The following is an 18,402-nucleotide window of genomic DNA, read 5'->3' as shown; positions in this document are numbered from 1 at the left end:
GGATGAGTAGAGAATGTTTCCAGTCGTGGTAAAGTCGTAAAGACCAGACGATAGAGCCTCAATATATAAGGGCGTCATTTTAAAACGCATATGGAGGGTAATTTATTTCCTTCTTCCACAGAGAATGGGGAATCGATGTAGCTGTGGAAGCAGAGTCGTTACGTATATTAAAGGCAGAGCTTGTTATATTCTTCATTCGTCAGGGGATGAAGGGATACAGGGAAATGGCAAGAGACTGCGGCTAAGAGGAATGTGATGAAATGGAGGAACACACTCGATGGGCCAAAGGTCCTAATTCTGCTCCTATGTCTTATTGGCTTGTGGACATACTCCAGGAATATTTTAAAATTCCCAGTTAACTTAAAATTAAACTCTATCTTGGAAGTGGGCAAAGCCCGAGTTTCCGATGGAGTACGTGCTACTCCACACAGGGAGAAATTGAGTTTACAACTGAACGCTGATCACCTGTGCCTGAGCGATGTCTCTATTAATGCAACATACTAGAAGTATCCTTTACGTAATATGCGTCGTAATAAAGCGTCTGCAACTGTGTAGTTGCAGAAACGCACACTTTTGTCTACTCGAAGGTGCTGTCTTGAGAGATCTGCAGTGTATGTTTCCCTGTGATCTAGCCTGTTACTCCCGGTACTCTGATCCCTTGCACATAGAATGGCTTGTAAGTTGGTAGTTTAATTGGATACCATGAACTATTGCTTGGTGGAACCCTAGCGATGAAGGAAAGGGCAGCTCATGGGATTCCGTGAGATTTAATAAGTGCAGAATGAAGGAGAATAATGAGTAGAAGGAATAAACTGATTTGTTTTCGGAAAAGTTCGTCGATTACAGACTTTGGTGGGTTTCCTTTTTATCATCCGATTAGAAAAAAAATTTAATAAAGTTCTCAATACACAGCGAATGGGTTTAAACAACAGCAAATTGATAATGTTTCAACAGTTACGAAAAATAAAGAAATGATTACCTTTACCTATTTGTCCTATGTAGCTCGAAACATACAGTGAGCTATGATGTTTGAGTCAAATCCAATCACCGAGGCTTGCGCTGCTCTGCGCAAAAATATCGCTACGCTCATGGCGGCAACATTGCACGCCAACAACTCACCTGCCATAAGCATGCGTATTTGGAATGCGGTAGGAAACAGGAGGAAGCCCACACAACCACAGAGCGAATGTAAAAACTCCTTTGAGGAGGGAAGTGTTCCGAAGCTGGCACTCTACATCGATGCGCAAGGGGGTAAGCTGCCGCTGATTGAAAAAAAAAGCACTCGTTATTTTATCCAGTTCTGAGGCTGAGTTAATTTATTCGTATTATTGTTTATGAGTATTAAACCTAATATAATGAGCGTCAACATTGCCAATTGACAACATAAGAAAATTGGATCCTCGACTTCCTAACCGGAAGACATCTTCTTCTCGCTGATGATCAACACTGGTGCTCCTCAGGGATGTGCGCTTGGCCCACTGCTCGGCTCTCTCTACACCTATGAATGTTTTGCTAGGCATAGCTCAAATATTGTCTATAAATGTGCTGATGATACGACCATTGTTGGTAGAATCACAGATGTTAACGAGAGTGCCTACAGGAGCGAGATATATCAACTAGTCTAGTAGCGTCGTAGCAACAAACTGGCATTCAACGTCAGTAGGACAAAAGAGCCGACTGTGACCTTCAGGAAGATAAGATGAAGGAAGACATATCAATCCTTATAAAGGGATCATAAGTGGAGAGAGGGAGCAGTTTCAAATTCCTGGGTAGCAAGATCTATGAGGACCTAACCTGGTCCGAACATATTGATGAGTTATAAGCAAGGCAGGACAGCGACTATACATCATTCCGAGTTTGACGAGACTTGCTATGTCGACAAAAACACTCAAACACTTCTATAGATGTACTGTGGAGAGCATGCTGAGAGGCTGCATTACTGTCTAGTATGGGACTTGGAGCGGGTGGGGAGTGGCTATTGGACAGGATCAGAAGAATCTACAGATGGTTGTAAATTTAGTCGGCTTAATCTTGGGTACTGGCCTACAAAATATCCACGACATCTTCAAGAAAGGCAGCTTTATTATTAAGGATCTCCTGCACACAAGGCATGCTATTTTCTCACCGTTATCATTAGCTAAGAGGTACGAACGCCTGAAGGCACAATCTCAGTGATTCAGGAACAGCGTCTTCCCCTCTGCCATCTGATTCCTTCGTGGACATTGGCCTCCTTGAACAACACCTCAATTTTTAAATATATATATTCTGTTTTTCCCCATGATTTTTAATCTTCTTCTTCTTCGACTGTCCATCGATTTCTATTCCAAAACCCCTTGTACAGTACTAAGACAGACAGTGTCGTGCCCCCACCATACAGTCTCTCTGGGCTTCCAAATCTGATGTTAAGTGGTACACAGGAGCGCAACAGACTTAGCGCATAAAGAAGCTGCCCCGCAGTGACAACTAATTAGACTAGTGATGCCATCCGTTGACCAACACTCTGCTTCATCCACATGTCACCAAGGTGACTGTAACATTGACTCTTTTGGATTCATCTCCCACAGACACCATCAGACGCTCTGCTGCCGGCGTCCACGTTAGGTGCTGCCTTTGCCTGAAGAGGCATAACCTGCAAAGCAGCAAAGGCATGCTTACCTCCTTGACGTAGCTAGTCACGATCCTACTACTAGATCTAGTCTAGATTCATTCTCTGGTAGGTCTAACCTAGCCGTGAAGGTGAGGTTCCATTCCATTTTTAATTTATTCAATATACGTATACTGTAATTGATTTTTTATTTTATTACTATTGCTATTAATATTATTGTATTTCTTTTTCTTCTGCATTGAGAATTGCATGGAACCGCTGCTGCTAAGTTAACAAATTTCACGACATATGCCGGTGATAATAAACCTGATTCTGATATAAGTTGATGTGTGTGGTCGAACTGGACCAGAGGAAAAGGCGTGAAAACCGTTCACAAATTATAACAGTGGCCTTGTATTCATGAACATAACCATGCATTTTCCACCTGTTCAAAATCGGTCACATGAACATAGCAATGTGTCAGAAGGTTCCTGTCACAGGAGCAGACTTGTTCGGAGCAGTCGGACTGGGAGCAAATCGCCTTCCGTTTTAGGTGCGTAACCCGGTGTATCAACGAATGTACTTATAAACATTAGACTATCATTCCAACAATATCACAGACGAATATGAAGAGACAAATGAGCTTTGTCGTGGGTAAATAGAGAGAGTGGAGAACAAGTTTATTTTTTGGGCAGAGTAACCCCTTTAGTCTGCGTTCAAGTTGCCTTCTGGGCAGAAGGCAATGTTAAGCAATGAGAGTGTTCGCAAGTTTAGTGCAAGCAATAACAACTCATCATTTGTAATATCCGGAAATACATGAGCGGCAAATACATGTGATTGCAAGGATTACTCTGCCAACTGGAACATATCATGTTGTTTTGCTTTTGAATTTAAATTTATTGTGAGAATCGCAGCGGCGTCTTTAGGGCCACAGAGTCAAGCAATGCAGCGGAACAAAGAGCTCGCTGGGCGGTACTGAGTGTGGGATGGAGGCGGATGTGGTGGTGGCGGGAAGGTGGGAGTTGCGGATGTTTTCACCATTGTGCACGTATTAATTTCATATCCCTCTTACCATGAATTCCTAATCCATAAATGTACCACCCCTGTAACTCCAAAGAGAAATCTAATTGTACATTTCTCATTTCAGGCCGTCCAGTGGATTGTCAGACCGAACAGTCAGGTAAGCTCGCTTAATTTTCCCTGAGTGATGGTCTGTGTTGTTGAAACTAATTGTTACGGAGTATCTGGCTTAGAAGTGTCTGATCTTTTCATGGAACGACAAGCACCAAACTTCATGCAGAGCAGTCAGCAGAGAAAGTATTTTCAGCTGACTTTATTAATTCCCGAAAGTGAAAAGAAAACTCCCAGTTTTTCATTCCATCCTTTTAGTACTGAGCTGAAGACACATGGAGGATCAGTTCGACTCTTTCTCCAGGAAATTTCCACACCTCCATTAATGTTTGTGTTCGAGTACCTGATTGATGAGGACTAACTACAGTGGAGGCACGGAAAGAACAGTTCATCATCAGCTCTCCGAAGAGTAAACAGGAGTCAATGTTCCCTATAAGTTCTGTGAGTGCGCGGCCGCGCACCTAGACTTCGTTGCCACGGAGCTGGATTTTTTTTTTACATTTAAACATTTTAAATGGTGTACAGTTTTAAGGGGTGTCTAAATCTTTTCTTATTAGAGCATGCTAGGTCCGCAAAGCCGTAAAACAAATTAGAGGGAACATTGAAGCAGATCATCTTGTTTACCTCGGAGACACCCATGTCTTTCCGTAGAATGACTGGTTGACTCTCTGTTCTCTGGACGTTATCTGACCCTTTGATTAATTTCGTTATATTAAGCAGCTTATTGGGGGTTTGCCACAGCCTGATCTCCCCGTTGATCATCACGTTGTTCATGAATAGTTTTAATGTTTGAGGCGTCTTAACTCGTCGCTGTCTATGATATTTTATTTTCTGTTATTTTTCAGAAAGTTCAAAGGTAAGATTGGTGAATGGTGGCAGTCGATGCGCCGGGAGAGTAGAGATTCTCCACGATGGATACTGGTGGACTGTGATACACTATAGCTGGAACGAGCAGGCGACGGCTGTGGCGTGTCGGGAGCTGGGCTGCGGCGCCGCGGAGAAAACCCTAGGCAATGCTCACTTTGGGCAAGGATCCGGACCCGTTTTATATTACCGTGTTGGGTGCAGCGGGAGAGAGGCCAGTCTGCAAGAGTGTATAATCTATGAATGGACTGACTATGGTTCACATTCATACGATGTCGGCGTTATTTGCGAAGGTAAATATCAGGTTTTTTATACCTGTGGTCCCGCCATTTTGATGTCGTCCGGTATGACTCCGATAGCAAATAAGCGGGGCGGACCACTCTTCGCTTGTGATGTCGAACTAAATCCAATTCACGTCGGGAATATACCCGTCATGTTGGAATTGCATTTCCTGTTATGTACTTCTGCTGTGATGTTAATTAAATACTACCAACAAGTGCATATATAGTCCGGTGTCAGCTCAACTACTCGAAAGAGTCGAGTAACATTTGTGGCGTGAGAGAAAAAGATATCGTCAGGACTGTACAGATCAGGACCAGAAACGCCGAGAATTTTCTTTCCCCACAGATGATGATTGTCACCCTCTTTACTACTATAGTTTGTTTTTATTTGTTCCAGCAACCAGCATTTGCAGCCTTTGATTAATAGTGCAATATGTCACTGAATCAGTCCTGTCCTATCGCCCGCCAAACACTTTCTATACAAGTACCACGGTAAATGTTCCCTCTCCGGTCTTTTGAATTATTTAGTCCCTCACGTTAAGCCTATGTTTTCAGTTTTTAATGCTCTTCTCTTAATGCCGAAAATTTATCTTCCCTGACAGATGATGTTCATGCCGCCGAAATGTTCCCGGTTCCAGCATTTCCAGCTGTTCATTAGTAGTGTGATACAGCACGGAAACAGTTCTCCCACCCCCACCCCCACCAAAAGAAAACAGGCAATAATCGGCCATGACAATCTTCGTTTGTTTGTCCTCACGAGTCCCTATATCCTTCAAAACAATGCCTATCCTTTACCAATCTAAATAGCTTTCAAATATTAACACTTTACCTGCCTCAACCACTTCCGCATGCTGCTCTCTGTCTACAGACCGTCATGTAGATGACGAGTTTGCCCCTCAGGTCCTTGTGAAACATCTGCTATCTCCGCTAAACCTATGCTTTCAGGATTTGATAAATTATTTCTGAAAGTAAAGGACGCTTGTATCCACCATATTTATAACACTCATCCTTTACAAACGATGCAGTTCCCATGGCAGCAACCCAGTTTTACAGCTCAACAGCTTTCATTTCTCAATTGCATGCTGGATTCAATAGGACAGTCCGTAGAGCTGTGAATTCTTAGCGTTTGACGGGGTAAGGTCTTCTCGTAATTTGCATCCAAAAGCTCAAGTATGTTTTAGGATACTTCCGGAACATCAGGTTTGTTAGCGTCTGTGATTGCAAAAAAAAAAAAAAAAAAAAAAAAAAAAAAAAAAATAGGTAATGTATTTAATTCAGCGTTGCTTAAATAGGAAAACATCTATTAAGGAAATTGCTGAAATTATTGAATTTGGAGGTCACCTTCGTCTGACCTTAATGTTGACTTCTCACAAAGTGCGCAAAGGGGTGGAATTCGAAACATTTGTACTTGTACACATCCAGAAGAAGAAAAACAGGAAAAACAGATGCAGATTAGATTATTGGTCATACTTTTGTGTGGGGTCAACGTGTCCCACTAATTCAGTTGAGTGTTTGAAGAGCAGCTGAGAATATCAATGAAGACATACAAGTAAACTTTGAGAACGTTTTTCCATGTCTTCGCATGCCAATATCTCAGAAAGTTCGGGCGGAAACATAATGACATAATGTCCTGCACGATAAAGGAGACAAATAGAGGAAAGGTTTTCTTGTGAGCAAACCTGACCAGCGGTGTGCCACAGACATTATTGCTGGGAATTTTGTTTTCGTGACACACACACGCACACACACACGCACGTCGAGCAGCAGATGGGATTGTCGAATGCAAAGAACCCTGTTTAGTGAACGATCGAGTATTTGGCCTTAACTAATGAGGAAACCCTGCTCGCAAATACATGGTAGGGCATTGAAGAATGCAGTAGAACAGAGTGATCTAAGAATAATGGTTCATAGTTTCCTGAAAGTGGACTCCCATGTGGATAGGGTGGTGAAAAAAGCTTTTGGTATGCTGGCTTTTATAAATCAGAGCATTGAGTATAGGAGTTGGGATGCAATGGTAAAATTGTACAAGACATTGTTAAGGCCGAATTTGGAGTATTGTGAACAGTTCTGGTCACCGAATTATAGGAAAGATGTCAACAAAATGGAGAGAGTACAGGCAAGACTTACTGGAATGTTACCTGGATTTCAGCACCTAAGTTACAGGGAAGGGTTGAACAAGTTAGGACTTTATTCTTTGGAGTGTAGTAGGTTGATGGGGGACTTGATAGAGGTATTTAAAATTATGAGGGAGATGGATAGAGTTGACGTGGATAGGCTTTTTCCATTGAGAGTTGGGGAGATTCAAACAAGGGGACATGAGTTGAGAATTAGGCGGCAAAAATTTAGGGGTTGCAGGAGGGGGAATTTCTTTACTCAGAGAGTGGTAGCTGTGTGGAACGAGCTTCCAGTCGAAGTGGTAGAGGAAGGTTCGGTATTGTCATTTAAAGTAAAACTGGATTGGTATATGGACAGGAAATGATTGGAGGGTTATGGGCTGGGTGCGGGTCAGTGGGACGAGGTGAGAGTAAGCGTTCGGCACGGACTAGAATGGCCGAGATGTCCTGTTTCCGTGCTGTAATTATTATATGGTTATATGGAAACAGAGAAAACGGAATATTTATCGAATTTGCATTATGTGGACCAAATGACGAATATAGAGTATGCACCTGGCGATCAAAAGTTTGTTTGTTACTGACTTTAGAATATTCCTGATCCATTATTATTACCAGATGTTTTGTTCGCACATACAATTAACTTCCAACATGGGTGTGCAAAAGCTTCAGTAAAAATTAATTCACCAGAGATGAATAAATACGGTGCATTCTGAAATACGGTGATCCCTCGGAGAACAGATTGTAACCCAACGATATCAGACCCTGATATATGCTGAACTTAATATGTTTTACCTGTACATTGCTATAATTTTCTTTGCCATGTTTGCTGTTCACATCTTTATCAGGTCACAGAACTGCAAGGTTGGTGTCCGGAAATGACGAATGTTCGGGAAGACTAGAGTTGCAGTTTGGTGAATCCTGGGGAACCGTGTGTGACCTGCACTGGGATATGAATAACGCCAACGTGGTGTGCAATCAACTTCAATGCGGAGCCGCTGTTTCGGTGCTGAGGGGAGCTTATTTCGGAGAAGGGAAAGAACCTGTATGGAGCAAAACCCTTGCATGTCAAGGTAATGAGTCGAGCCTGTACGACTGTCCATATTATTTAAGGACTCATCATCAGTGCAACCACAAGAATGATATCAGTCTGACCTGCTCTGGTGAGTGTCGGGTTTCAGAAAAAAATAAATCTATATTAAGCCTTGATGGTATTTTGAAGGCAAAGTTCGCTTATCAATAACTCTTCCAAATAGTGTTTCATAAATTGCATTGCTGCAGTATCATTCGATATTATTTTGATGTAAAATTGACCGACAGTAAAGGAGGGGTGGGGGTGAGATCATTGAAGATTTACAAGAAAGCAACATTAATGACTGAGTTCAATGTGGGGTTCTGAAGGAGGAAATTTAGAATACCTATAATTGGAGACTTTCGAAGGGATGAAGAAAAGAATCTTCTATCAAAACTTAAGTAATAGGCTGATAAATTACGATGGCATTGATCAATAAGTTAGCATATTAACAAAGTACTTGGGCATTATTCACCGATTTACTTAGTTATGTAACTGCACAAAAAAGGAATATTGGACCACGGAGGAGGGAAATTGACTAGCAGATCTTACGGACGGACGACATGGTAGAACCTACTACAGGCAGTATGATGTTTAGAAAAGAATGCAAATAAAATACATGAAGATAAGTACTCAAAAATATGATGTGATTTTATAGGTTTGTAAGGAAGTAGAGTCGTGGTCTGGTCCTGGGTCCGCGTTTTGGTTCGCAGTCCTTTGGCTCTGGGCTCCCAGTCCTCCGACTGTCCCTTGTCTCGGTTGGACTAAACCGCAAACACCTGATGCTCATCTGGTTGGCTGGGAATGTTAGTGGCCCTGGGATTGAGCGTAGTTGGGGAGTCGTCTTGTGAAGCTTCCCTGGCAAGATTCTGATGGAGCAAATGTCTTGTCGAAGGATGGTACGGCCACCTGCCATATTTAGGCTGCGTTGGAGAACCATTGCTTCTTGGCGCCTTGCTGTCAGTAGTCGGCGCTGTCGTTGCGGTATGGAGTCGGCCGTTTCCCGAGCCAGCTGGGCCACTCCGATGTAGGTAGAGATCCGCTTGTTTCCGTAGCCAGCCAAGGTTGCTGGGCGTAACGGCTACTAGCAGCAGACCCGATGCAGAGATGGAACTGTCTGTCGTCCAAATGAGACTGTTTGTCACTTCCTGTCCTCGCCCGGTGTGGTAAGTCAGGCCGCTCTGCTGTCACCCTGCGGGGGAAATTTGTCTTGCCTTGTCCTCGCCTCCGTGGGGTAAGACAGGCCGTTCTGCCATTGCCCTGCGGGGGTTTCTGTCTTGTCTTTGCCTCCGTCGGGTCAATCCGGCCATTCTGCCGTTACTTCTTCAAGCCTCAAGCCAAGCCTCGACTCCGGCCTCAAGTCTCTAGCCAAGCCTCAAGAACACCAAGTCTCTCGCCAAGCATCGTCATGTCTTCGCCTGGGTTTGTGGGTCCGAGCCGGAGGCAAGACACAGGTTCTGGATCCTTGTCCAGTCTAGTGCTCGGAGTCGACCCCAGGCTCCTTGTTCGGTCCCTCGTCCTGCTCCTTTCCTAGCACTGCAGAGTCTGCGTCCTGTATTTGGGTTCTGATACAAATTCCCTCTACGACAAGTAGGTTGTTCAAGAAGAACTCTGAAATTGAACGGGAGGCAAATGGCGATATTTTCAGAAAACATCATTCAAATGAAATCAGAAACGATATCGTAATAGAAGATAAACATAATAATCTACGGCAATTGCATACCCTTCGACCCGCAATGTTATACCGACCATGTAACCGACTCGAGAAGCTGCATAGAATGTTCCTAACGCATGACCCTCTCTTTCTCTAACCTCTTTGGATCCATCTGAGAATCTCTTAAAATATCTTATTTGTATCCCCTTCTACCACCATCGCAGATAATGCATTCCACTTCACCCGGTACGCTGTGTGTGAAAGTACTACTTCTGACATCCTCCAGGACAGTGGTTCCCAACATTTTTTGGCCATGCCCCACCTAATCACCTCTAAAATCCTGATGACCCCTGTGGCGATATATAATATTATTCAAAAAGTGCACTCCTATTCACCTGGTGGAAGCCTAAAATACCATTAACTTGGTTTAAACAAGCTTTCAAAGAATATGGCATTCATGAAAGAGAAAAATAAAAGAACCAAAGGACTGTTAAAATTCTGGGGAAGAAATTATTAAGAAATTGTAAAAAAAAGAACATTAAGTGTAATAATAATAATAATTATTATTATTATTATAAAACAATGCCGATTCGTTTCTACAGCATACAAAGACAGATACACCGTTTAAAAGAGATGACGCAATGACACCTTCACACCACCAAGAACCGAAACCTAATGCAAAAAGCAGCATTGGAGCGACCTCGTACGAGTTTCTTACGCGTTTGGACTTGTTCATTCGTCCCTTCCTACATCAGTCAATTCAGTAATTTAATTATGAATGCCATTTGATGGTTGTAATGATGGTGATTCACTATATATACAGTACATACGCAATTACACATGTACATACACACAAGTATTTTTATGTATGCATACTGTATATACACATATGTATTAACGCACACTCACTCATACTCACACAGACTTACTAGAAAAAATTCACTGTTAATAACTCATTCTCGGATTGCCCCCCTTAAAAATCAAATTATCCCCCTGTGAGGCGTACGCCCCACGTTGGGAACAACTGCTCTAGGACCACTTCCAAGCAGCTTAAATCTATGTCCCTTACTACTACCCATTTCAGCCCTGGGAGAAAAAGCCTGGCTATCCACACGATCAATGCCTTTCATCGTCTTATTCACCTCTGTCAGGTCACCTCTTATCCTCGGTCGCTCCAATGGGAAACCGATAAGTTCACTCAACCTAATCTCATAAGTCTCCAATCCAGGAAGCATTCTTGCAAATCTCCTCCGCACTCCCTCTATTGCAGCCACATACTCCCTGCAGTAATATAGTGTGTATAAAATGATGAGAGGCATTGATCATATGGATAGTGAGTGGCTTTTTCCCGTGGCTGAAATGGCTCACACGAGATGGCACAGTGTTCAGGTGCTTTGAGTTTGGTACAGAGATGTCAGGGCTCAGGATTTTACGCAGAAAGTCGTGAGTGCATGGATTGGACTGCTGGCGACAGTGGTGGAGGCGGATACAATAGGGTCTTTTAAGAGACTCCTGGATAGGTATATGGAGATTAGAAAAATAGAGGGCTATGGTTGCTGTAGGTAATTTTTAAAGTATGGACATGCTCGGCACAGCTCAGTGGGCTGAAGTGCCTGTATTGTGCTGTAGGCTTTCGACTTGCTATGTTCAATGATGTGACCTGAACTGAACACAGTTCTCTAAGTGGGGCCTAACTGTCTTGTATTGATTTAACATTAACTCACGGCTATTGAATTCAAATTAGAATGAAAGAAAACAATAAAATAGTTCAAATAAAACTATATATTCTAAACGCTAACAAAATGCTGACAAATAACATGAAACAGATTAAACGCTGAAGTCCAAAGAAGATATCATCTGCAGATTCTGGAAATCAAGCGAATGCACTCAAAATACACGTAGGGTCATGACCGGAAACGTCCCATGTTTACTGTTTTTCCATAGATGCTGGCTGGAGGGCAGAGTTCCTCCAGCAATTTGTGTCACTCTTTTGTACCAAAGCCATTTAACAACCAAAGCCTTTCATCACTACTGCGACAATCGAGTAAAAATGATTTACTAGTTAATAGTTAATATCTAGATGCTTGGAAAATGTTGAAGACATTACCCCTTTCTTGGAAAAAGAACCGCGAAAGATAGGTTATTGAGAAATGTGTCAAAAACTGAAGACGTTGTTTATGTCACGTCATTTCCAAGCATCAATCTACTGCATTAGTGAGGAATGCAATTAGGTCGAAACCCTCTGTACCATCACGATCGGAGTTTCCCGCTGCAGAACCGAGCAGAACACATGTCCGCATTGATCATGCATAGAGGCAAAAAATGAGAAGCCAATAACATAGCCGTTAATGGAACACAAAATGCCTTATGAATTCCGTGCAAATTACGATCAGGCCGGGGAATATTGATAACGTCTTTGCGAAACCATAAGTCGAAACTAGTAGATATAGGAACAGAAATAGACCATTCAGTCCATCGAATCTGTTTTCCCATTTCATCATGTCTGATCCATTTTCCTTTTTCGCCCCAAACCCCTTCTTTCTCCCCATATCCCTTCATGCTCTGACTCGTGAAGAATATGTCAAGCTTTACTTTAATTATACCCTAAGATTTGAACTCTACAGCAGCCTGAAGCAACGAAGTCCACTCGCTAGCTAAATAAATTCTCTTTCATCTTCGTTCTAACAGGACAACCCTCTATGCCAACGCATTGTCTTCTGGTCTTAGACTACCACACCTCTGGACATCGACTCTATCGTGAATGTTCAATATCGGTTTCATTTGGGTCAACTCTTATTCTTCAGAATTCCAGTGAGCACAGGCCTGGAACCATCAAAAGCTCTTCATATAATAAGCCTTTAAATCTCGGAATTATTTTCCTAGAACAGGCCATTAAGCCTCAGAGCTAGAGGTGGAGAAGTTCAGAGGTGGCGAAGTTACTGGAAGATACTTTAATGGCCAGGATCTGCAGGCGAGAGACCAGCATTCTGGCAGGCAGATTTGCCACTGCTACTCGGGGGTGTTTAAACTAAGTAGTGGGGGGGGGGGAGACGAACGGGAAATATAAGGATGGAGTTAAAGGGAATGACAGAACAAGAAAAATTAAGGAACACAACAGTATTAACGGGGCAGAACGCTCAGGAAGGGATTGGAGAGTATGACCAAGTGCAATAGGATTCGACGTGAAAGTTGAGGGGAGTACTGGATTAAAAGTATTCTACGTGAATACAGGAAGTGTAAGAAAAAAAAACTGTGGATGAGCTTGAGGCTCAGTTGGTACTTGGCAAGTATGATTTTGTAGGAATAACAGAGACATGGCTGCAAGACGACCAGGACTGGGAAAAAATATTCAAGGGTATGCGTCCTATCGAAAGGACAAACATGTGGGCAAAGGGGTTGGGGCTGCTCTGTGGGTGAGGAATGAAATTCAGTCCCTTGCGAGGGGTGACATAGAGATGTAGAGTCAGTATGGATAAAGCTGAGAAATTGTAAGGGCTAAAAGACCATAATGGGAGTTATATATAGGCCACCAATCAGTAGCCTGGATATAGGGTGCAGGTTGAATCAAGAGTTAAAATTGGCATGTCGCAAAGGTAATGCTGCGGTTGTTAATGGGGGATTTCAGCATACAGGTAGATGGGAAAATCGGGTTGGTATTGGAGCCCATGAAAGGGAGTTTGTGGAGTGCCTCCGAGATGGATTCTAGAGCAGCTTGTACCGGAACCTACCAGGGAGAAGGCAATTCTGAATTTATGTGTAATAAACAGGATTTGATAAGGGAACTCGTGGTAGTGACCATAATATGATAAGTTTTAATCTACATTTGAGAAGGAGAAGGGAAAATCGGAAGTGTCAGTATTACAGTTGAGCAAAGGGGACTATGGAGCCATGCGGAAAGAGGTGGCCAAAGTTGACTGAAAAGATCCCCTAGCAGGGATGACAGTGGAGCAACAATGGCTGATATTTCTGGAAACAATACAGAAGGTGTAGGATCAGTTCATTCCAAAGAGGAAGATAGATTCTATGGGGAGTAAGGGGCAACCGTGGCTGACAAGGAAAATCAAGGACAGTATAAAAATAAAAGAAAAGAAGAATAAAATAACAAAGATGAATTGGAAGCCAGGGGATTGGGAAACTTTTAAAGAGCAACAGAAGATAACTAAAAAGGCAATATGGGGAGAAAAGATGAGAACGAAGGTAAGGTATCAAGAATATAAAGCAAGATAGTCAAAGCTTCTTTAGGTATGTGAAGACGAAAAACAAACAGTTAAGATCAAAATTGGGCCCTTGAAGTCAGAAACGGATGAATTTATTATTGGAGAACAAGGAAATGGCAGGCGGATTGAACAGGTACGTTGGATCTGTCTTCACTAGGGAAGACACAAACAATCTCCCAGATGTATCAATGGCTAGAGGACCTAGGGTAACGGAGGAACTGAAGGGAATTCACATTAGGCAGAAAATGGTGTTGGGTAGACTGATGGACTGAAGGCTGATAAATCCCCACGGCCGGATCGTCTGCATCCCAGGGTACTTAAGGAGGTGACTCTAGAAATCGTGGACGCATTGGTAATAATTTTCCAATGATCTATAGATTCAGGATCAATTACTGTGGATTGCAGTTTAGGTAATGTTATCCCACTTTTTAAGAAAGGCACGAGAGAGAAAACGGAATTATAGACCAGTTATCCTCACATCAGTGGTTCGGAAGATGCTGGAGTCAATTATAAAAGTTGAAATAGCGGCACATTTGGATAGCAGTAACAGGATCGGTCCGAGTCAGCATGGACTAACGAAGAGGAAATCCCGCTTGACTAATCTTCTGGAAGTTTTTGAGGATGTAACTATGAAAATGGACGAGGGAAAACCAGTGGATACAATGTACCTGGACTTTCAGAGGACCTTTGATAAGGTCCCACATGGGAGATTAGTGGGCCAAATTAGAGCAAATGGTACTGGGGGTAGGATACTGACATGGGTAGAAAATTGGTTGGCAGATAGGAAACAAAGTGTAGGCATTAACAGGTCATTTTGAGAATGAAATGCAGTGACTAGTGGGATACCGCAATGCTTGGTTCGGGGACCGCAGCTATTTATAATATACATTAATGATTTAGATGAAGGGATTAAAAGTAACATTAGCAAATTTGCAGATGACACTAAGCTGAGTGGCAGTGGATAATGCAGGGTGACTTGGACAGGTGAGTGGGCAGATGCTTAGCAGATGCAGATTAATGTGGATAAATGTGAGGTTATCCACTTTAGAGGCAGGAACAGGAAGGGAGATTACTATCTTGATGGTGTCAAGTTAGGAAAATGGGAAGTATCTAGGTGTCCTCGTACATCAGGCACAGAAAGTAAGCATGCAGGTACAGCAGGCAGTGAGGAAAGCTAATGGCATGTTGGCCTTCAGAACAAGATGAGTTCAGTATAGGAGCAAAGAGGTCCTTCTTGACTATTGTGTGCAGTTTTGGTCTCCAAATTTCAGGAAGGAAATTCTTGCTATTGAGAGAGGGCAGCTTAGGTTCACGAGGTTAATTCCCGGGATAGCGGGACTGTAATATGTTGAAACACTGGAGCGATTGGGCTTGTATACACTGGAATTTAGAAGGATGAGATGTTATCTAATTGACACATATAAGATTATTAACGGATTGGACACGCTATAGGCAGGAAACATGTTCCCGATGTTGGGCGAGTACAGAACCAGAAGCTACAGTTTAAGAATAAGGGGGTAGGGCATTCAGAACAGAGTTGAGGGAAAACATTTTCACTCAGAGAGTTGTGGATCTGTGGAATGCTCTGCCTCAGAAGGCAGTGGAGGCCAATTCTCTGGTTTCTTTCAAGAAAGAGTTAGATAGAGCTCTTAAAGGTAGCGGAGTCAAGGATATGGGGAGAAGGCAGGAAAGGGGTGTTGATTGTGTATGATCAGCCATAATGACAGTGAATGGCGGCGCTGGCTCGAAGTGTCGAATGCCCTAATCCTGCACCTATTGTCTATTGTCTATTATCTACCGTTTATTTATCAACAGAATCTGATTAGAAGGCAGAATGGTGCTGTGAATGGGAAATTGTGTTCAACAGAACTTTGTAAGGTTTTTAAAAAAAGATTTAACAAAATGTGTAAATGAAGGTAGGTGATGTTGTACATGAGATTTCAGCAAAGGCATTGATGAGGTTCCACATGGCAGCCTGGTTTGAAAGATTCCCTTGTCCATTGTTCCCTCCCCACTGATCTCCCTCCTGGCAATTATCCTTGTAAGTGGAGGAAGTGCAGCACCTGTCCCTACATCTACCACATCCCATTCAGGGTCCCAAACAGTCCTTCAATACTTCAGCTGTGAGTATGCTGGCTTCATCTACTGTATTCAGTGCTTCCGATGTGTCCTGCTGTTTATCAGTAAGACCCGGCGTAGATCGGGAGTCCTTTTCAGCGAGAAGGTACACTCCGTTCTTCAAAAAAAAAGAGTGGGGTCTCCCAGAGGCCATCCATTTCAATTCTGCTTCCCATTCCCATTCTGCCATGAGCCTCTTCCTGCTGCCGCGATGAAGCCACACTCTGGATGGACGAATATTCTCTCATATTTTGTCTGGGTAGCCCCAACCTAACCCGATGGCATGAACTTTGAATTTTTCGAACTTTCGCTAATGTGTTCTCCTCCCCTTTACCATTCGCCATTTCCAATACGCTCTCACACTTTATCCTCCTGCCTGCCTGTCACCTCTCTCGGATGATCCTCCCGCTTTGCTTTCTTCCGTTGTCCTCTGTAATCAGCTTGCCCCTTTTTCTAGACCTGTATGCAGCCAATTTTCCAGCTCTTTACTTCACCGCTTCCCCCTACTGGTGGCTGCTATCTCATTGTGCTTTATCCTCCCCACACTTTCTTACCCTGAATCGTCATCTTTTTATCCCTGTCCCAATGAAAGGACGCCGCCCTAAGTGTGCACGAAACGTGGACTGTACACTTTTCCATTGATGCTGCCTGGCCTGCTGGGTTTCTCCAGTATTTGGCGTGTATTGTTTGGATTTCCAGCATCCATAGATTTTCTCATGTTTATGATAAGACATCATAATGTATTGGAGAAAAAATGTTCTGGTTCAACGAGGCTATGAACGTATCTGCATAGTATGTACCTTCAGTGCGTTCAATTTCGATGAATTTTCCTGCGGAGAAACCGCTGTCAGGTAGCCATGTGGAGAAGTTGAAAAATCAACCAGTTTCTCAATTTTATTATTTAATCTGTTTTTATTGAGAGTAATTAACTGCCTTCAATTATTACTAAAACAGGGAAGAATGGACCACGCTTGGTTGATGGGAAGAGCAGATGCTCTGGCCGTGTGGAAGTCCTGCACGGAGGCCAGTGGGGGACACTTTGTGATGAATACTTTAGCCTGGAAGATGCTGCCGTGGTTTGTGAACATCTACAGTGCGGAGCAGTAAATGCAACTCCTAGAGGTGCTACCTTTAGCGAAGGAAAAGGACCATTGTGGAAGGATGACTACCGTTGTCTAGGGAACGAGACCCGATTAACTGATTGTCCAGTCTCAGCCTGGGGTCAGGTTAACTGTTCACATTGGAATGACGCTGGTCTCATCTGCTCTGGTGAGTCACAAAGAATGTCGGACAGAAAGTAACTACTCATTGGTGTAGAAATTTTCACAAAGGTGATGTTTTAAATCATTTAACGATTTTGTTTTTTAGTTGTGATCACGTCTGTTTAAGATTAAGACGATTGTTACAGCTCCTTAATTTTAAAAACACAGGCCATGAATCCATTTTAGATTTATTAGAAATAGACAGTGCTTTAGTATAGAGTGAATGATTCTGAAGTTAGAGTCTAATTGTGTATAAGACAATATATTTATTAGTATAGTAGTTTTTGGCACAATGTAAAATTACACAAATATAGGAATATATTATCTATGCAGAGACTACCTGGGATATAGATTTTAAAAATGAGTAGACAAAGGACAATAAGAAATAAAGGACCCCATTACAATTCGCTCTGGATGAACAGAGTCTGGCATTGTTACTTAGAACATAGAATATTACAGCAAAACACTATTCCTTCGGAGCATCATGTTTTGCCGACCACATTAACCTACTGTACTATCAGTCCAATCTTTCGCGACTGTACAACCATTCATTATTTTTCTATCGTCCATGTCCCTACTGTATCTCCCTCTATTTGCACCAGTAGCAGGCCGTTCCGTGCACACTACTCGGCTCTCTGCGTAAGAAAAGCTCAGCTCTGATATCTTCCCTTTTCTTTCCTCGATTCGCCGTAAGGTTAATCCTGTATGCAATCGCCCCTTTGAGCTTCGGGAAAAGTCCCTGTCTATCCACACTACATAAGGCTCTTACCATTTTTTACACCTCGATGAATTCCCAGCCTGGTCTGCTTCACTCAAAGAGGGAAAGAAAAACAGTCCCATTATGTTTTGTGTGTGCGAGGTCCTCCCCCTCACGTCTCCTAAACAGAAGCAGAAAAACGCTCCTGGGATGCTTGAGTTTAATGTTCGGGAACAAAATAAAGAGATTTATGAAACAAATCAGTGCCAACAGCGTAGCTTTGACGGGGGATCAGAATACATAACACATTCTGTAGTTATCAATATGTTCGAAGTTAAAACAGTATACTTCATATTTCCAGTTCCGGAGATGAAGTGCAGAAAGCGTGTTTATAGCTGAAATGGACTGAAA

At 42.7% G+C, this 18,402-nt stretch overlaps 1 protein-coding gene across 1 annotated transcript in view; it reads left to right on the top strand.

Annotated features, from left to right (window-relative positions):
- Window positions 1–1,025: 1,025 nt before the first annotated feature.
- The window catches only part of LOC132378687 (deleted in malignant brain tumors 1 protein-like), a 39,686-nt gene continuing 22,309 nt past the window's right edge, over window positions 1,026–18,402 (top strand). The window contains exons 1-4 of the mRNA XM_059946174.1: window positions 1,026–1,251; window positions 4,561–4,872; window positions 7,820–8,134; window positions 16,987–17,301. Coding sequence (XP_059802157.1) covers window positions 1,026–1,251; window positions 4,561–4,872; window positions 7,820–8,134; window positions 16,987–17,301 — 1,168 coding nt within the window. The remainder of the gene's footprint in view (window positions 1,252–4,560; window positions 4,873–7,819; window positions 8,135–16,986; window positions 17,302–18,402) is intronic.

This window comes from Hypanus sabinus, chromosome 1, assembly GCF_030144855.1.
Source record: "Hypanus sabinus isolate sHypSab1 chromosome 1, sHypSab1.hap1, whole genome shotgun sequence".
Classification (NCBI taxonomy): Eukaryota; Metazoa; Chordata; class Chondrichthyes; order Myliobatiformes; family Dasyatidae; genus Hypanus; species Hypanus sabinus.
The sequence above is the reverse complement of the archived record's forward strand: the minus strand, read 5'-3'. Positions and strand labels throughout refer to the sequence as shown.